The sequence below is a fragment of the Trachemys scripta genome, chromosome 7, assembly GCF_013100865.1.
Source record: "Trachemys scripta elegans isolate TJP31775 chromosome 7, CAS_Tse_1.0, whole genome shotgun sequence".
NCBI lineage: Eukaryota > Metazoa > Chordata > Testudines > Emydidae > Trachemys > Trachemys scripta.
In genome coordinates this window covers 110,637,694-110,659,114 of record NC_048304.1, presented here as the reverse complement: position 1 = coordinate 110,659,114, position 21,421 = coordinate 110,637,694, and the positions used below count along the sequence as shown (strand labels likewise).

The 21,421-nt window shown below is 42.3% G+C and overlaps 1 protein-coding gene across 1 annotated transcript; it reads left to right on the top strand.

Moving 5' to 3' along the window:
* The first annotated feature begins 15,089 nt into the window (after positions 1-15,089).
* On the top strand, positions 15,090-18,017 carry NANOS1 (nanos C2HC-type zinc finger 1). The gene has a single exon (XM_034777898.1). It carries the CDS (start codon positions 15,490-15,492, stop codon positions 16,255-16,257), a length of 768 nt encoding a protein of 255 aa, XP_034633789.1. The 5' UTR covers positions 15,090-15,489; the 3' UTR covers positions 16,258-18,017.
* The last annotated feature ends 3,404 nt before the right edge of the window (positions 18,018-21,421 follow it).

Genomic DNA, 21,421 nt, shown 5'->3' with positions numbered 1-21,421 from the left:
TATTGTTTGAATGTTTGTAATATACATATGTTGAAACCAAGTTGAAATGAAGGGCTTTAACCTTTTCAAAACAAAACATTGATCATTTTTGTCAAATGTTTCAATGAAATAGTTATGTTCCCAGGAAATGTTTTCAGTTTCACATTATGCATTTGATTATTTTTCAAGGGACACTGAGCTTAAATATCACATATATAAAACAAGTTTCTTTACCTATGGTAACAATACCACCATAGATTGTTAAAAAGGGAATTAAAAAAAAAATTAAAAGAGAAAAAAAAAAAAAAAAAAAAAAAACTTACTGTTTACTCACTTTTTTTGTTTACTTCTTACATTTTTCTGATCTTGGGCAAATGAAAATCAGTTAATTCAGCTTCATTTTTATTGATCGCCAGTTTCGCTTTCAGGCTGTTAGTGCTGTAACTTTTGGGTTTCAGACTTTGCCAGGAGCTGTTTGTTTAAAAACCAACTGTGTTTATTGGAGTTTTTTTTTTTTTTTTTTAAATGAAGGGTGGAGGTGGCATATTTCTATTAGTCTTATAAAAGCTATAAGCGTTTATTTACAAAAATGTAATGTTGGGGCCAATGTTAAGTGGACTCTCCAGACACTTTAAAATGCAAAGGAATCTTCTCAGATATGCATGTGTGTGAGTAACCATCTTTGCTTTCTACAAAGATTTCTGTAAACCCAAAATTTGCCAATACAGATGCTCCACAGAAAGTGAAATTCTGCAGTGCACGGGCCACATGAATTGTATCCAAAGCAACTAAAAGGAGGCCATGAAACACTAGCAAAATGAAATCGCAGTTTCTGTTCATAAGTATATTCATGAAAGCTTCTTTGCCACATTCACCCACATCTAAACAATATGCATGAAAGCGAATAGTCACTGCCAGCACAATCCTGAGAGCGTGTGTCAGAAGAGCCTATTGGGAAAGGCCTCAAGCTTGTCACAAGACTTTGGGTACGTCTGCACTGGAATCGGGGGTGTAATCGCAGCGAGGGCAGGATACCCATACTAGCTAGCACAGCTACAAATAGCAATGAAAATGCAGTGGCACGGAGTCGAACAAGGACTAGCAATGTGATACATACCAAGGGTCCTGGGTGGGCTCGTACAAACTACACTGAAGCCCATGCTGCCGTGTCTTCATGGCTTTGTGTAGCTGTGCTAGCTAGGTTAGTGCTAGTGCATGTACACCCACCTGAGCAGCAATCACACCTCTGATGGCTATGTAGACACACCATTTGAGAAAACAGCCTGTAATGCTGATACAAAGTTCTGTGGCGGATTTTCTGCTTCATTATTTGTTTCAACAGATTCGTCCTCTTGCATGGATCGTAACTAAGCATAAAGCATACGTCCCCCTTTCTTTTCCCTCTCAAATGCCCGTTGTCAATTTCTTCAGAACAATCAAGATCCTGTTCTGCCATCTCAGGAGGAGCATAGTCTTCCTTCCCCTATTACCAGGCCGTGGGGGTATAGTGGTGCTAACCCTTCTGTAGCATCTGGCAATTGTTGCTCTGGTTAGGTCCATTTCTCCCTTTGCATGTGTAAGACGACAAAGGGTACGTCTACACTACCCGCCGGATCGACGGGTAGCGATCGATCTATTGGGGAAATCGATTTATTGCGTGTAGTGTAGACGCAATAAATTGATCCCCGATCGCTCTCCCGTCGACTGCTGAACTCCAGCTCGGCGAGAAGCGGAAGCAAAGTCGACGGAGGAGCCACGGCCGTCGATCCCGCACCGCAAGGATGCGAAGTAAGTAATTCTAAGTCGATCTAAGATACATTGACTTCAGCTACGAGAATAGCGTAGCTGAAGTCGACGTATCTTAGATCGATCCCTTCCCACCCCCCCAGAGTAGACCAGGCCAAAGAGTGAAATGTTTCGGCAGTATGGCCATAATTTGCCTTGTCTTGTATTAATTAAAATTATGCTGATAAAAAGCATAAGGTGACATCTGGGCTCTACTGAAATCAATGGGAGTTTTGCCACTGCCTTCAATGGAGCCGGCATTTCAGCCAGCTTGCTTTCTCAAAGTGTTGGTGCGCCACAGGATCTTTTGGCAGATGGTAAATTAAATGTTATGTTTGTACACTTTTTTATTATCTGCATTTGCTGTGCAGGTAGCACATGACATCAAACTTCCTGCCTCTTTGAATAAAGCGGTCTAATATTGTATACAAACAATTCTTCCATATTTCTCACCTGTACATTCTTGCTGGCTTCATACAGCACCAGTCGTATTTTCACATCCTTAAAGCAACCTTTAAGTCTTACTTGTTCCTATAGCAGTGGGATCCATTTTCCCATCCTTGTTCACTACATAGCAAGCTATTTATGCACAAGACTCGAGCCACATCTTAACACTTATATTTCAATATTCAACCCAGATGACATCTGTCCATTCCTTTTTCCTCTAGCACTTAAACAAGACCCAAAAGTTGAATTTTTTCCCTCTCATGAATTCCAGGGGAGCTTCTATAACCCAACATTCTGGAACACAGTCATCCACATCTGTACTTTTGCTATGCTACTGCTTGAACTGTATAAAATATCATCCTTCCATCTTTCTAGCAACCCATTAGTTACAGTGAAATCAGGAATGCCTAACTCACAAGCTAAGCTCTGAATTTTCTCCATCAGTTGCCTGCCAGTGAGATCTTGCCAACTTTCTGCCTGGATAACTAACATAGTAGGGCATCTTCCAATCCCCTCCCCTTTCAAACATACCTTTTTCCCCCATTCATTCCATCAAGAGTTCTGGAGATTTGGCTCTAATTTGTTCCAATCTCTAGTTTCAGACCTGGTCTCTGGGTTTTTAAAGCACCAGACACATCTGTGACCCTATAAATTATATAAAAATATTATCATTATAGTCTGCTCCCCCTGCAGGTGCAGATACACATTGAATCAGTGTCAGGATGCAGTCCAGAATCTCAAAATCTATCATGCATATTTGAGATCAGAGTTTGCCCATTTAAAAAACACCCCACACCACATCTACTTTCTCAGCCACACAACATTTTATATGTTCTTATACCACAATACTGACAGTTTCTAGCAATAAGGAGATTCCACTGTAAACATTCCAAGAAATCACAATCTAGGTTGTACTAACGACGTTAACCAAAAATGCCGGTTAATGGCTGAAAGGTGCAATCATGCATGTAATCTTACCAGTCACTTCTCAATTGCAATTATATTGTTAAGAACAAAATTTGAGATACAGTTTTGGTATTTAATTAGTGATTTGTGTCTTTTGGAGGAAATTTTCAAAAGCACTTAAGAGATTTAGGAGCACAATTTTATTGAAAAAAAATATATATCAAAAGGGACTTGTGCTTCAAATCCCTTAGGCACTTTTGAAAATCTCCCCATAAATCAAAACAGATTTAACCTTAGGAGAAAAATATATGATTAGAGACAAATTGGGATAAGATGATATCAGTCTTTCAAATGAGGCAAAACTGAAGCTCTGAGAAGCTGTGGTCATTAAGAGCCAGTCTCACTTTTCACAAGAGCAGGAGATGCCAGCCCTGGTGCGCTGGTCTTTTTGCTAGACATGCCCTAATAGGCCCTCTACACAATCAAGAGAACCCCCCAGCTGGACCATACCAGCTGATTTGGGCTTGCAGGGTTCAGGCTGCAGGGTAGTTTCATTGCTGCGTAGACTTCAGGCTTGGGCGAGAGCCCAAGCCCTGGGACTTTACCACCTCACAGAGCCCTAGAGCCTGGGTTCCAGCCTGAGCCCAGACATCTATACCGCAATGGTACAGCCCCACAGCCCAAGCCCTGTGAGCCCGAGTCAGCTGGCACAAGTGCCTAGTTCCTGTGTAGACATACCCTCAGATGTCCCAGACAGAATGTGTTTACTGTGAACTCTCAGGGTGGCAGTGTTCAATCATTAACAAAGGCTTCCTTTATCCAAAATGTTACTTAATCTTTGAAGTTGTTTTTCCACTAGTTTTTCCATCAGTCTTTCACAACAGACAAGACCTGAATTTGTAATGTAAAAACAAACAAAGAAACCCTATACACTAGAAGGAAGCCAAAAAAAAAAAAAAAAAAAAAAAAAAAAAAAAAAAAGCACAAATTTATTTCCTTTGCATGTTACCTTTATCTGGGATTTCCAGTGTGTTTGAGGGGTTGTTTTTTTTTTTTTTTTTTAATTTCAATGTTTTCCCCTCTTAATAATATGTTTACCCTTAGCTAATGATTTAACAAAACTTTGTGTGGGAATTTTCTTAGGATTTTAAGGAAGTTGTCAAGGAAAAATACTGATATAAATTGTAAGTTAGATTGCTTCTCTACAGGACAGCTGTTAATTAGCATATATTGATCATCTGCTAGCTAGATTTGCACCAAAAAAATCTTCAAAGCTAAATATGCAGACTTCCTGAAGTCTTTTAACCTGGCCGGTTCTGCTTAGGGACGCTGCAGGAGTACCCTCTTCACTTAAGCAGCCATGCAGTATTCAAAAAATTACAGGAGTCCTTACAGACATTAGAAATATGCATTAGTATTCAATGACATTCAGAAACTAACAGCAATAAATCCAAACATACGTATCAGACCTTCCCAGAAATTCTCCAGGGCACAAATTTTCAGAGAGGACAGATGAATAAAAGGAATGTGGCGTTTCTAGGCTAAACTTTGTTTGAAATATTCCTTTCAAACAAGACAGCCAAGACTTCAAAAACGGAACCCCCTCTTTGTTTCTAATTCCCTTAACAAAAAAAGCACATCAGGCCTGATTTGCCATTTCCGTGAACTTTGTATCTTCATTTAGGCCCCTATTCAACAAAGCATAAGGGCACGTCTTCACTACCCGCCGGATTGGCGGGGGTAGCGATTGATCTATTGGGGATCGATTTATCGCGTCTAGTGTAGACGCGATAAAAATGGATCCCCGATCGCTCTGCCGTCGACTCCGGAACTCCACTGCAGCGAGAGGCGGAAGTGGAGTCGAGGGGGAGCGACAGCAGTCGACTCGCCGCCGTCCCCACAGCCAGGTAAATTGACCTAAAAATATGCAACTTCAGCTCCGCTATTCCCGCAGCTGAAGTTGCATATCTTAGGTCGACATCCCCCCATAGTGTAGACCTAGCCTAAGCATATGCTTAAGTCCCTTTGAAGTAAATAGATGAAATCCTGGCCCCCATTGGAATCAATGGGAATTTTTCCATTTACTTCAATGGAACCAAAATTTCACCCAGTGTCACAAGTCAACATTGTTTCCCTCTATGCCTGAGAAACTCTGCAGACTTCTGAAACCAAACAGCTTTATGAATCTGCCAAACTTCTCCCCAATTCAGTAACGTACTTAAGTGCGTGCTTAGAATGATTTGCTGAATTGGGGTCCTCCCTTCTTATCCCAGAGTTAACAGCAGAAGTGAAGCACCCATTACATGCTGATAAAGCATGCTGACATTCAGAAGTGTGAAACTTACAAAATATATGGCGACATCTCCTCAAAATTCCAAAAGGCACTAACGGTTGCTAAAATGTAACAAGCAAAACTTCCTAGGCCTCCATAGGAAGCTAACAGAATGTTGGGAATCATTAAGAAAGGGATAGATAATAAGACAGAAAATATCTTATTGCCTCTATATAAATCCCTGGTACGCCCACATCTTGAATACTGTGTGCAGATGTGGTCACCCCATCTCAAAAAGAGGATATTAGAATTGGAAAAGGTTCAGAAAAGGGCAACAAAAATAATTAAGGGTATGGAACGGCTCCCAGCTTCCAAATGAGGAGAGATTAATAAGACAGGGACTGTTCAGCTTGGAAAAGGAACGACTAAGGGGGGGGAATATGACAGAGGTCTATAAAATCATGACTGGTTTGGATAAAGTAAACAAGGAAGTGTTATTTACTCCTTCTCATAATACAAGAACTAGAGGATAACCAAATGAAATTAATAGGCAGCAGGTTTAAAACAAACAAAAGGAAGTATTTCACACAAGGCACAGTAAACCTATGTAACTCCTTGCCAGAGGATGTTGTGAAGGCCAAGACTAGAATAGGGTTCAAAAAAAGACAAGATAAGTTCATGGAGGATAGGTCCATCAATGACTATTAGCCAGGATGGGCAGGCATGGTGTCCCTAGCCTCCGTTTGCCAGAAGCTGGGAATGGGCAACAGGGGATGGATCACTGGATTACCTGTTGTGTTCATTCCCTCTGGGGTACCTGGTATTGGCCACTGTCAGAAGACAGGATACTAGGCTAAATGGACCTTTAGTCTGACCCAGTATGGCCGTTATTATGGTCCCTCTTGTAAAATTCAGTCTGACAGTTGATCATCATAATCATTCAGCCACGATAAACAGTGAAGATGAAATCCTGGTCTCACTGAAGTCAATGGCAAAACTCCCACTTGACTGAGAGCTAGGATTTCACCCAGATAGTTTTATAGTCTCATGAGCCAGATCCTCAGATGGTGTCAGTTGGCATAGTTACATGGTCTTCCGTGGAGTTACACTGACCTACACCAGCTGAGGATCTGGCCCTTGTATCTCCACATTGGCCTGGCCAATTCACCCAGAATATCCTTCTGGACCCCACCGTGCATACCAATTTGTAGGATAAAAGAACTGGCCCTAAGTGTTAGAGGGGTAACAACTTGCATCTTTATAATGGAAAGGTTGTTGTATGCTTACAGCCCAGATAAATATAAACACCTTTTGCAAACCAGAGCTATATATAAAAAAATAAAATGAAAAAACCTTGCTATATCATTCAGTTATATCATACAGAAATAGGTCATTGTAATACTATATGGTTTTATGCCACTAATTTTAAACTTGCAAAATGTACAACTATATTATGCTGTTTCCCATTAATGGGACCTCTACAAAGGAATGTTTTTTAAATTTCAAACTGAACTCATTTTCTTTAAAAGTAAAATCATATTCTACATTTAAGAACTGACATACTTATAGAATGTGTCGTGTTTTGCTCCTCTGACATTTGCAAAGTGCATAAGCAGAAATTACTCTAAAATAAGAGATCCTTTTCAGTTTCCATAAAAACTGTTTGATTTTCATTAAAACAGAATATATGAATTTCTATGCTACTTTCATATTCTCCCCCCATCCCCAAGCTATCAATGTGAGTTATTATAACCTCAGGAATATATACTTCTGATGATAAACATTAGCTTGCTGGGTTGCATTTATGTTGTGCTGTAGCTCAGGTGGAGAAATCTGAAATTGTTAGTTTTAATAACCTATGTTTTCTTCTTTAGATTAAATATATATGAAGGAAGGGGACATTTTTATAGTGTGTGTGTGTGTGTGTTATTGGGGACCTGGTAATAGCCCCTACATTTAGCCTGGCTAATACTTTCCATTATAAAATATTCTTGTGACCTTTTATTTGACTAGCGCTACCATCTCCATTGTTTGCAGAAGGCCTTTGATTTTTGGTAAGGAGAAAGCCCCCGGTGCAGAGAAGTGCCTTTCCTTTGTCCCAGGAAATTCCATTCCAGTTTAGCTGAGCAATAAACTTTTGAAAAGTCACCATTTCCCTCTTTTGTGTCACCAACAAATTATTTTGGCATGATGCCAAAATAAATGGAGGAGAACATTCTAATTTAAGGTCATACCCATGCCACCATCAAAACAGTGACAGCAAAAGCACATACTGTACTGGGAATCCCAGAAATAGACAGCCTCTCCAGAAGGAGTTCAGAGAAAGCCAGCCCAGGCTTCTCCATCAATGCCCACTATGGGGGCACCAAATGGGTAAGGGAGCTCCCCCAGCCTCCTGAGAGAAAGAAAGAGATTCCTCCTGGGCCCACCACATAGCCTCAGAAACCCAATTCCTGCCATCCCCATGGTGATAGCCTTCTGCTGCCAGCTTAATGCTATTACTCCCATAGCTCAGGCTGGACTGCACTGCTAGAGGCTCAGGTTCAAATCCTGTGGATGGTGTGAAAAGCCTAAATTCTGGCATTTACTCACTTTCAAGTGTTTGACTTTGCAACCTAAACAATTCATACACAGATGCGATTTTCAAGCTGAAGGTGTCACTGCTCCAAACAAGTTACCTATATTCAGAAGCACCATTTTTCCTCTGATCTTTTCTGTTTTGCTGTGTTTGCAGGGTGTGGAGCAAAGGTGCTCCGATTGTGCTCTGCAGAGAGCTGGCTGGTCAGATGGCACTGTGTGCTGCTCCGTGTTTCCAGCTGCTGAATAAAATTAAAAGGCAGCTAAAAATACATTTAATTCCTGACTGCTGTCGCTTGTGCACATTAGCGATGGCTGCAGGTGCCACAGAGCTGTTAAGCAGTTGCAAGAGGGAGTGTGGGTGGATTCAAATGATTGAGAAAGACAGGTATGGGCCACACTAAGAAATTTAGATTGAGAATCCCTGATGTTGATAGCGGAGTATCTGACATCTTTCATCATCTTCCTTGCCTATAAAGAAATTACAGTGTTGCTTAACAGTGTGTCAGAAAAAGCCTAAGAGTATTGTCAATGCCTCTGTTCCAGTAGACTGATTTTATGGGGAAATGACTCTTCAAGGCATGTTAAATTTAACATGCAAGTCCCCTGGGGCAGAGACTGTCTTTTGTTCTACGTTTGTACTGCACCTAGCACAATGGGATCCTGGTCTATAACTGGAGCTCGCAGACACTATGGTAAGATAAACAATAATAAAAATAAAAAAAATCCACAGAGAAATTTTGGTCAAGAATGACAATTGTTTTTGCAGTGAGCTTTTAAACATTGCTTTCTTTGTAGAGAAGGAAAATTAAATAGGGTCTATACTTTACCCAAATATTTAACATTGGAATATTTTCAAGTGCTCCAGTTCTAATCATTGAGTCCTTGCTTTCATTACTCTTCTGTTTATGTCTTTTATAATAAAACTAACTACCTATTTTTGTCCCACCAGCTGTTTCCAATCTCTTAGCCAGAAGGGTAACACTGTACTATAAACTTCATTTCCAAAGAATGCATGATCTGTTAAACCAAAGGCTTTGGACAGGGTCACTAAATGCTACCCCAGCAATCCTATCAACACAGAGTATCTTTCTTATGTGGACTCCTAATGGATTTTTCATTGCTGACAGAATCAAACAGCTCCTTGATCCTTAGGGCGTGGGGTGGAATCATCAAAAAGCGTCAGTGAAGCTAATATTTTAAAAGATCCTTTCAAGAGATCTCCAGTCTCTTGGGCGTGCTTGTCAGCATCTCCCACATTAAATAAAAAGCAGCTTCGTCATCCATGGAGGTTTCAAAGAAAAGCTTGAACATAATTCAAAGTTGCCAGGACTGCAAGCTTCATAAGATGATACGCTATACATCACCGTGTACAGACACTAAATCCTTCCAAGCCAAAGGGGAGTAAATTCCTTGGAGTAAGATCTCTCTCCCAACTCAACCGCTCTCCTGGATGGTGCTCCCAATATATGTATATATCTCCTTCAGTCATTCTAATTAAAAGAATTATAGATCATTTTTGCTTTCTGATGTAAAGATTTCACAGATCAGTTATGCAGGTGTGCAACAAACCAACGGCAGTGATACTGCAGTCTGTGTCTTTTCAAAGGGTGGAAAGAGCTTATAGACAGCCAATGGTGCAATGGGGAGTCTTCTCTCACTGCATGCTGGGAAACACTGGTCCAAGAGGATTCTCTCCCTGGCAGAACAAAGTGTGACTTGGTGCTTGGATATGTCCAGTGGATCTAAAAAACAGAGTCCAGCCATCCTGTAGTGGGGTATTTAGCAGATTCTGGTTATTACTACAAGCCAGGCTGTGTGGCACAGTAAATGTACTTGCCTACTATGTTCTTTTACCACATGGTGCAGTATCTCCATTCCAATCCCAGCCATGCCAGATGAGAGAATGCCAGGATGGGGCTTAAAGGTCAAAGGACATATGTATGTGCATACGCTCCCGAACCCAGCAATGGCTTCTCTGCACACCTTCCTGTGCAGATTACTCATGCTCCTAGCAGAAGTAATCCACTCTCTGTGCTGGAGCCAGGACATGAGATCTCACTGCTTTCAGGGGATGATTAAACCACCTTTCTCTGCACTGGTTAGAATTTGGCCCATTGTGTTATATTCACAATGACAAGGACCATTTCCTCTGCAGTCTCCAGTGTTTTTATACACTCAGCCTCTATAAATCATGTGAGGCTGAAACAAGGCAACCCCCCTCCCAAAAATGCTCCTCCCCCTATTGTCTTTCCAGGACCGTTAAGGGGTATTTTGGGGTAGATTCAGCTATAGGCTTCAAAACCTACATTTAAGGAGGAGGTTCATTTTAAAAATGGAATTTTGAAGGCCCCTTTGTCCTTAGGGTCTATTAACGTTTCTTCATAAAAATGATTCTGGCAGTTTGGTTTCATGTTATTTCAAGCTGTAGCACCTCATCCAGCAGCAACTCTTCACAGCATTTTTTGTTTGCAGCATGAAAACGGCCAATAAAACCGTTAGTTTCACTGACGCACTAATCCTTCCAATGTCAATACAGAGGTTTCCTACACTTAGGGTGACCAGACATTATCGGTTCCATCCCAATATTAAGGGCTTTGTCTTATATAGGCAACGATACCCCACCCTGGAAAAAAAAGGCCCAATTTTTCACATTTGCTATCTGGTCATCCGACCTACACTTGCACAGTAATAGGCACCCAACAAGCCAATCCAAGGTCTACAGGAAGAGTGAATTCTAACGGTTCTGAAGTTATATCACCTTGAAAATAGCACACTCAGTGAAGAAGTCTTATTCCCTATATGAGACATGATAGGTTATTAAAAGAAAATATGGACAGTCAAGGCAATAGAATAATGCTTTCAATCTGCCTCATGCACAGTAGCTGCATTGCATAGTCATTACACATTAGCTCTATCAGAGTTGTCAGTGGACATGCTGTCAATGCTGCAGGGCTAACAACAGACATATCCTTTTACACTATTTTCATGGTGTAGATATTTTTCACACTATTCCCTACAATAGACTGGAAACTGACAGAACAAACCAATATGTCTTTTCCCTCTCTGACTTCTGTAATACTTAGCCATAAGTATCACAGCACAAATGATAGGAGATTATTCACTTTAAGACCCACGGCCATCAATGCCTAGACAAAAAGAGGGTGAGCAGTGTCAGCTGCATATGGGGCTGATTTTCAGGAATGCAAGTGCTGGTCTCCTGCGGAGAGGAACTCATTGGTCACTTTTGGACTCAAGTATTCAGCCCCTCTGGAAAAAAAAAAAAAAAAAAAAAAAATCAAGCCATTCGTTTGTGTTCAGAGCAGCAGCACCTCTGTAGCAGCACTGGTTGGCTATCCCCTTAAGGGTCCTCTTGCTCCACCAAAGAGAGAAAGAGTTTGCCAGTGTCAACCCCCCCATTGAGGCCAATGGTGCAGCACCTACCTGTGTGTGATTATACCAACACTTAAGCAGGAGCGTCACTATTAGAGCTACTCAAAAATGGGCTAAAGTTTTCATGGAAAATTTTCAAATTTTCCCAACTATTTCTAGTAACTATAGTCCTGTGAATACTCCTTTATAGTCAATACATGCACGTCTCTCTCTTAGGTACTTATGTGGGCCCCCCATCGCTGTAGTAGTGGAGTGCCTCATAATCTTTTATCAGAGGGGTAGCCGTGTTAGTCTGAATCTGTAAAAAGCAACAGAGGGTCCTGTGGCACCTTTAAGACTAACAGAAGTATTGGGAGCATAAGCTTTCGTGGGTAAGAACCTCAAGCTCCCAATACTTCTGTTAGTCTTTTAACATTTATCTTCAGAACACCCCTGTTGTCTCCATTTTATAGATAGAGAGATGAGGTATAGAGAGGCTAAGGCCCACTTACAGAAAGGGACTTAGGTATTGCAATGTTTAGAATCATGTCTAACTTTTAATGCCTGAGGGAAGGCGGGGGGGGGGGGGGGAGTCACAGGAACAACTTTGTGATCCACACAGCCTGAGTTGGGGGCTTAGGTGAGCCGCCTAAGCCAAGCAATGGGAGATGCCGAGGTGAGCAGTGTGCTGTAAGCCCTGCCCCTCTCACATAGGAAGTTACCTAAATCCGAGCAGCAGGGAGGTGCCTAGCTCTGCCAGCTATTCACAGATGGGAACCCCTCTCCTGGAGTCTGAGGCACCCCAGGTGTTTCTTGTGAGAATGAGTTAGGCACCTGCCTCCCCGCCCACAAAGCAGCTGGAGGAGAAGATGGTGTCACCCGCCTTATAACTTTCAGTCCAGTAGTTAAAGCATCCCATTTAAATCCTCTCCCCCAGTCAGACAGCAGTGAGAATTGAACCTGGGTCTCCCAGGAGAGTGCTCTCACCACTGGGGTAAAAGTTACATCCTGGCTGGTGCCAACATGTCTGGCTCTGAGCAGGCCTACTGGATTAAGCCTGCACATGAGTTAGGCAGGCAAATGCTTATCTTCCCCAAGTTCATGGATCACTCTGGGGCTTAGGTGGGAGATGAAATGGCACATGCCCAGAGGGGGAAACATAGAGGCAGAGGGAACTTCTATCTTGAAAGCTTAGGTGCTTAATTAGGGTGACCAGATATCCCATTTTTAAAGGGACCCTCCCATTTTTTTGGAACTTTCTTATATAGGCGCCTATTACCCCTCACCCCCATCCCATTTTTTCACAGTTGCTATCTGGACACCCTATGCCTAAAGCATTCACTGGGAGGTTTTTTACATCATTGTGAAGCCTAAAACCATAATGACTCGCTTGCCAAACATCACACAGGAAGTCTGACTCAAAGCAGTGAATTGAAGACAGTCCTCCACGTGCAAGGCTAGTAGTGCTCTAACCTCTGAGCCAGCCTTCCTCGCCAAGGCCCCTTTACACTGCCAGAGTGGCACAGAGCAGCCTGAGCGTAAAGGAGAATCAGACACTTGAGGTATTGATATTTAACTTAGTTAATCCCAAGTATTTAAATAGCTAACAAACTCCCTGGTAATTAAATAAGGATTAGAATGTAAATATCTGTCAGCTAGGAACCAAGGTGTTGGTGGAGGCTGGGAAGAGAGATTTACCACTGAAAAAGAAAACAGACCCTGCTTTGCTCAGCCCAGCAGTTCTTACTATGAGCTTGAAATGAATATTTTTAGTTGCAGCTGCAATGCTGACCCCTCTTTCATCCATTACTTGTGTGGCCCTACCAGTATGAGAAACTAACTTCTGTGGGCCAGATTCACTCCCACTGTTGCACTACTAGAACCCTCCCTATATAAGGGCCTGATCCAAAGTATGTTGTATTATATTATTAATTCAGTATTTATTTGTCTTGTAACAGCACCTGTCAAGGACCAGGACCCCCTCATGCTAGAGGCTTTACAGACGCAGAACAAAAAATCCTTAAAGTCTTACTTACCAACCTCACTAGGGAACAACACCTATTGATCTCAAGTGGTTCCATTCCCAACCCTAACTCCTAGCTTTCGTAGGTTTTTTTATAGCACCCCCATCAGCCTGATGCAGCTGTAGATTGTGAAGTAGATGCTCTGAAGCTGCATATACCCCAGTTTGCCCAGGTGACACCTTTTTTCCAGACCAGGCAGTCCCATACACTTTCAGAGCTGCACTGATTTTAGGTTTCTTGAGGTAAGGAAAATCACAGCTATTTTCTGCAGATCCCATAATCTCTTCCCCCCCCTGCAGACTTTCTTCTGCTTCAGCATATTCTGCCAGGGTCCAGGCTGGCACGAATTAAGCTCAAAGTACACAGATAGATAGATAAATGTCCCAGGCTGCTTACAAAGAACTTCATTGTTTTTTACCAAATGTTATTTTTAACATGAGCTTTTTTCTTTGTTACGCTAATATTAAGAAAGGTTGGAAACGAACTAGAGCTCAGTGTTGGAAGCGATGTCTCTTCTGCAAGATGGCTATCAGCAGCAAGCAGCCAGGAAAAGGCCATTTGTAATTAAAAACTTTATTTTCAAAAGCATTTCAGTTTCTTCATGGTCGATGGGCTCCTGACCATTCTGAATTTGCAGAAAGCTATGCTGCATAATCTGGGAGGATGAGTTTCTCAGTTCTACAAACTTCTTATTGCCTTTGCCTGTCTTCCTTATAGTTTATATAACACAGACACAGGCTCTAGCACTGTTTATAGGTTTTGTTTAAAAAACAGGAATGTACCTTTCAGCTGCTCAGAGACAGTGGGCCCATGAAAGGGGAGAAATAAACAGTGATCTCTTGAATTAAAACCAGTGTGATACTATTGAGTTCTGGGGAACTGATCCTAGTTTGCACAAGTGTAAGTGAAGACAGAAGCTAGCTAGCTTAGGATTTTAGACTGCCACTCATCACCATAGTATCTGAGTGTCTTCCATGTAAAATCAGTAGCAATCGTGGAGTGCCCAGCAGATTTCATGGAGTCTCTAGCACTTCTCCTTTTCTGGGGTAATATCTCAGTTTGTGATAGAATCAGACCCCATATTTTTCTACATTTGGAAAGCTCAGCTTGCCAAGTACTTAGTAGTCTGCCTGAGGTTGATGCAGTTGTATTGCTGCTCACATTAGTATATGGACTAGGACAATTCTGCTTGGGGGTCCTTGTGAGATGGCTTTTTGGGATGATTTTTTGTTGTTGAAGGTTTGTATATAGTGCCACTTAGCATTTCACTACAGGGTTTTTATATCTGAAAACCAGCAAGTGTTTTGCAAATGTTAATTATGGCCCTGCTCCTGCAAACTTTTCCATGCAAGAGGACTCTGGTGCCTGCTTAGAACCTCACTGAAATGAAGGGGGCTCAGCATGGGTATAAGAGTCCCCCCAGGCAGCACAGTTCTTCAGGATCAGGGCTTCATTAAGTCTCACAACACCCCTTTGAGGTAGGCCAGTATCACTGCATCCATCTTACATGGAATGCAGAGGAAGTGAACTACAGAAAAACACCCCAGCCACCCCTATGTAGGAAGGGCGATACTTAGTGCAATGTCTTAGCTCTGCGATCCAGGCACAACTTGGCACCAGGATGCTGATTTTTGCACAGTATAATGCCCAGCTGCCAGTGGTGAAGAAGGCTTGGGCCCATCCCTAGCTACCCCATGTGATGCAGTATGTGTGTGTGTGTGCGCGCATTCCCCAAGACACCGTAGCAGGGGGCTGGAGGCCTCTCACCTGCTCCGAATCAAAGGCGAGGGGCGGCCCCGCCCGTGTACACACAGCTGCAGGAGACTGAACGCAGCTTAGCGCATCAGCCAATCGGCGGCCTGAGCGGTGGAGCCGGGCGGGGGGCGCTGCTTTGGCTGGTGGCCAATTGCCGCGGCCCCTGGGCTGAGCCGCCTCCTCTCTCCCCTCCCCCGATGTAGCGAGAGCAGCCGCGGCCAGCGAGCGAAGCGGCCGCCGCGCAGAGCTGCGTTGGTTGCGGGCGGGTTCGGCTGGGTGCGTGCGGGGCGAGTCCCGGAGTGGCGGCTGCAGCGCGCAGGAGGCGGCGGCTGGGACTCGGGTCCCCCCCGGCCCCGTGGCGTGGAGCCTCCGATGGAGACGTTCCCCCCCGGCAAGCTGGAGCAGCACCAGCCCGTGGAGTTCCTGCAGGGCGCCCGCTACGGTGCCAAGAGCCACTCCGCCTACGGGAACGCGTTCAACTCGTGGAATGACTATCTGGGGCTGGCCACGCTGATCACCAAGGCCGTGGGCGAGGAGAAGGGCTTCGGGACCCAGCCCTCCTCCGTGGTGGTGGCCGCCACCGTGCAGCCGGCTCCGGCGGAGGACGAGGAGGACGACGAGGAGGAGGAAGACGCGGGGACCCCCTATTTCGAAGGCGCCTTGCACTTGCACGACTTCGACCTGTGCAGCCACCACCACGGCGAGAGCTTCCTGGAGGAGCGGTTCGCCGACTTCAGCCCCTTCTCCGGCCGCGCCAGCCCCGCCGCGCTGGTCTTTAACTGCTCCCCGGCTCACCTGCAGCGGGACCGCTCGCCTCACGCGTGGGGCGGCGGGCTGGGCGACGGGCGGCTCCAAGCGCCCCAGAAGCCGGGCTCCCGGCTGCTCAAGCCGGAGCTGCAGGTCTGCGTCTTCTGCAGGAATAACAAAGAAGCCGTCGCCCTCTACACCACGCACATCCTCAAGGGACCCGACGGCCGGGTCTTGTGCCCCGTGCTGCGGAGATACACGTGCCCCCTCTGCGGGGCCAGTGGGGACAATGCCCACACCATCAAGTACTGCCCCCTCTCCAAAATGCAGGCCAGTGCCGCCAAGCAGCAGCTCCGAAACGCCAGGACCGCCTTGGGCAAGAAACTCCGCTAGGGGGCTGCAGCCTCCTGGCCTCGGGACTGTTTGTTTTGTTGGCGGTGGATTTGTTGGGTGGTTCGGTTTTTTTCCCCTTTAGACTGAGGCCGCTTCAATAGAAAGCGACCCGACAGCAATTTTTTTGTGTGTGGCCCACAAAAAAAAGACCTTCAGTTTTTTTTTTTTTAAAGAGTGTCTTACAGCGGATTGCATTTTGTTCTCTTTAACACATTAATATATTCAACGTGGGAGACTAGAATGTAAAAAGCTCCTTGGCTTATGTACTATAATGATGATAGTTTCTAGTTTGTATACTTAGCATCCAGGGAAGCTGGGCTCTGAAGTTAACTCTATATAATTATAAATATGCAGTTTAGATGCACTGTATTTGTTTATTGTATAATATATATATCTAATTTTTAAAAGGGGGATAAGATGAAATTGAATGGTAGGGCGCTCCCATGGGGACGCTTATGTTGGTTTATTGGAGAGGAGGCGTTTTAAAAAAATATTTTACAGAATCTCTGAAGAAAAGGCCTCTGTACTGCTAAGCAAATGAATTTCTGTTTTTGCAGTATCCTAGCCAAAATGAAGAATTGATGTTTTTAAATTTTATGTTTTAAGGGTGAGCTCGACAGGGTAGGGAGGGGAAATTATGCTGTATTTGGCTGCTCGTGGTTGTGTTTGCACTGTCCTCTAACAAAACAACATTAGTTGTAAGTAGGTAGTATGAATTGTTAGTTACTGATGTTTGTGGGGATTTTGAGATCAGGAATGATCATATGGCACTCTTTAGTGTTGGGGGAGCTCCCCTTTGTGTTCACAAGTTCTTTTGTATTGATCTAGGGTTCTTGTTTTACTGTTCTCCCCCCCCCCTTCCATTAGTCTAGAAATTAACTTTTATTCCTCTAAATTCCCTTTCCCTCCCACCCAAAAATAAACACTGTCGAGATTGTAAAGCCCCATACTGGCCACAGGTGGCAATGGTGCTGTTTAAATTTGAATTTTTGTTTTATAGAGTGAAGTAAAGGCATCACAAATTTGAGTTAAGCCTGTTCTCTCTTCTTTCCCCCCACATGTGCACCTAGACCCACTACAAGGTGGTAATGTACAGTAAGGGGCAAGGTATTTTAAACAACGGACAATCATGTTTTCTAGGTTGTTTTGCTACCCTGTAGCTATTTATAGATTATCACTCAACACTCTTGGGTTTGATGGACCATTTTATAGTAGCTGCAATGCATTGCATCCTGTCTAATGCATAATTAGTGGGAAGAAGTTCTTGTTGCGTTCCTCTGACTTGTAATGTGGATTCTAATAGCTACCATGCTCTTCTACTGCGAAGAAAACAAAGCGCCTTTTAATGTGGATGGAGGAAAGAGCCCTAGTTTGTTTTTTAATGCAAAAGCTGCTTGAGGGTTCTTGTAAGAAATCATTTATAAAACAAATGAGAATACGCCCCCTGCTGCTTTCTCTGTGCAAGACTTCTTTGAAACTACCTCAGGGCTGTGCTGAGGTACTGTTTACAATGGAGGCCTCAGCTAGAAAATAGTTGTTCTCTACTACAGAGCAAGGCCAAACTGTAGTCTGACTCATGTACTGTAGTCTTAATCACATTGTGTAACAGGTTTGGACAACATGATCCAAAAGGTTAAAGTTTAAACTTCCATCCTGAGGTAGATTTTTATCTCAGCATAGCAAATTTAGATTCCACCAAGCAAAGCGTTTTTCCCCTTCACTACTTACAATGTAAAAGAATGGGGGAAAAGACTTACTAATGTTCCATGCAGTGAATCCCTCTTTTTTTAGTAATATACTGTACACACTTCATTTCTCTTATATAGGTAGACAGTTGATGATGCTCTGGAGTATTGCAGAGCATAACTGCATTTAAATTAATACCATGTGTATGTGGCTAATTTAACAGTTGCAACTGGACTGCATATAAGATTATTTTAAGGCTGCATATCTTGTAAGAAAAATGCTATCAGGACAGTTATGTAAATTTACAGTCTGAAGTACTTGGTACATATGAACAATTTTCTAACTTCCTTAAAAGCTAGGAAGTTCTAACAGTGATCAAGCTACTACTTGTTTCTAATGGGAGAGTAGTGTAGTCTGCTAATTCTCTGCTTAACTCCAAAGCTAGTGTTGGGTTTGTTTTATTAAAGGGAGACTCTCATTAAGTATAAAACTTAAAATCAATACAACTTATTTAACCATATGCTGTTTATACTTTCCTCACTCTGGATGTCCATTTGTGTACTATGTTTTAGCTCATAGTTACATCCCTATTTACCTATCTCAAAGCTGTACTTCTAGACCCTCCAAACTGCTTGTTTTCTGTGGGATTTCACAGGTGATCTTTGTAAGAGCACCTCCCCAGTAGAACTTACTTCTGAGTATTTGCATTCATATGTAAGTGAGAATTTAATAAACTGACTTGTAATGCAAAAACTTTACTTACAATAGCAAATATGACCAGGGGAATGTCCCCTCTGAGGGGCTACATGCTAGTCTAAATTGATAGACCAGTTCAGTGTACAATTTGCCAATGGCAGTTTTACTGGAATATCTGGAGTATGTCCAATTAAATTTGGGTATTACCTAGCATGTATTTCATGTGGAAAGTGTCAGTACACTTAATGTACACAGCAAGTCTAGATAAACTACATCCACTGCTAGAATTTAAGCTGCTGTCTTTATTCTATAGGAAGAATGAATTCTCATCTCTGAGAACTGGATGTGTCCTTATTTAATGTTCTTCCTACCTACATGCTCAATGAATGTTGTAACTTAACAGTATTTCCTTCAGCAATGTTTTATCTATCAAGGTTAGTACAAGTTACCCACTGCACTGGTGTAAACAAAGGGAGCAAAAAGACCATATGAAAAGCGTTCTTGGTTTTACACATCCCACATTCAGAGAATTTAGGACAGTGCTGTCAAATGTGTAGGCAGAGGTGCCTGCATGGTGCTAGCATGATATGGTGGGGTATAGAGAACATGCTACTTTATGCCAACAATTCTGTTAGCATGACTGGAATCTTTCAAGGAATCAAAATAACCTCCCTCCTTAGTGGAGCTGTTGCTTCACAAATTCCTCTCTTTCTAAGAGGAAAAATCAGTTGACTATGACCTAACCACCCTTAGAGGTATATGCCAGTTCTTGACACTTTGCTCATCCCACAACACACAAGCCTGGCTGTTGAAGAGGCCAGAGTTGCTTGAAGAACCCACCACATGTACTAGCTTGCCATAGTAATTAAGAAGCTGCCAGGTGAGATTAAACTATAGTTTAATAAATTGACCCTGAAGAGTTAAGCTCCAACAAACCAACTCTGAAAAGATCAGTTAAGATATGTTAGGGTCAAAGGTTTACAACTAGGATATTTCCTAGTATGAGCACTAATACCACTTTTTATAAAAAAGTGTACTTCATCCTTTGTAGAATGACTCCCTTTAAAACATTTTATAAACAAAAAGCTATGGTTAAGTTTAAGACTAAACTTCTAAAATCTAACTTAGTTGTCTTTCCAAAAAGGTATTTTTTTCACTTTGGCCACTCATAGTATTTCCAAGCACCATCCTTGTGTCACTAATGAGGCTGGGAAACCTTTTGCAAAAAGTTTATTCCACCAGATTGTCTAGATACCACATCCAATGCTAGAATCCAAGCTGCAGTCTCTATTCTAGAGGAAGACTGAATTCTCATGTCTGAGAACTGGGTCTCTCCTTACTGTTCTTACGACCCTGATGCCCATGAATGTTGTTGTAACTTATCAGTATTTCCTTCAGCAAGTGGTTTTATTTAGATTTCTTAAATTACCTGAATAAATAGTAATCTAAACCCTAGGAATCACAAGAGGGTTAAGCAAAGAGCTTGTCTTTTAAGAATTGCTTCCTTTATCTTCTAGAAGTAACATGTGTAGGGTACAGAAGCAATTTTGACACACAACCTAGTAAATGGAACTGCATTTAAAATGACAATCTCAAGATGGCTCATGTCAGAGGGATTCATACAAGATGAATAGTAAGCTAGACTGACAGCCATAATACCACAGTAACATTTTACAGGGATGCTTGTACAGCCAAGTATCTGAAGTATATTACAGCAACATTACTCAGCCCTGTAGTAGCATTGCATTATTGAAGTGTAAGATTCAGATTAAGCTTAAATTTTAGCTTTTGTTTTAAAAGTTCACATAATTTAGTCATATCTTTTTAATGCAATGGTAAATCTTGTCAAGATGTAGGGGAATGTTTTACAGTATCTGCAACCCAAGCATTCCATTACTACAAAAGTAGCCTAGTTTCCAATTTAAGTGAAAAAGAGAGTGAACAAAGTGATGTTCCACCACAGACTCATCAGAAAATATGTATATACAGTACTTCGCTAGTAAGTGATCCATACATGTTCCTCTAGTTCATTGGTAACTTGCAAATCCAAGATGACTCAAAATACACAGGGAATTAATAAAACATATAGCTAGCAGTTCATGTATGGGCAACAATGCAAAAATCAGCATTAAAAAAATTGATTGCATCTCTTCTCTACCCGCTCACCACACAAATTAAGATGCAAAGGGAGTAATTTAACAGTGAACTGCAACTATAGAACAAATTTAGTACACCCCTAAAAATGAGCAAGCTGAACCACACTCTAGCAGTTCAACTGATAATTTACAAAAATGAGGGTTATTAGAGTGAATCAGTACAGTAGTTTTTAATTTGCATGAAACAACTTGATCATCACAGGTTTTTTTAAATATCCAATTATGTATTAATGCATAGTTGCATTGTCAGAAGCTGTTGGGGAGGAGGTTTCAGTAACTAGAGCTGGTCATTTGTGGCTTTTGGCACCTGGAGCGGCATGGCAGGCACATCAGAGGATATTTCTCTACTAAAATGATCAGTAAACATTACAATTTAAAGTTGCCATCTTCAAGTTTCAGAGTTAACAGGCCACTAAGATGAATGGGAGCAGGTCACATCTCTGACTCCTTTAGGTTGTGTGCAGACCTGAAGACATGTCTGTGTGTAGTTTATTCATGTTCTCAAAGTTGTCACAAGGACTCAAATTGTTATTTTAAATGTAAACTTTAGATTCTGGAATTGATGTCTGTTGCAAGGGAAGGATTCCATAGTGGCAGAATCTTAGAAAAGAGAGCCATGACTATAC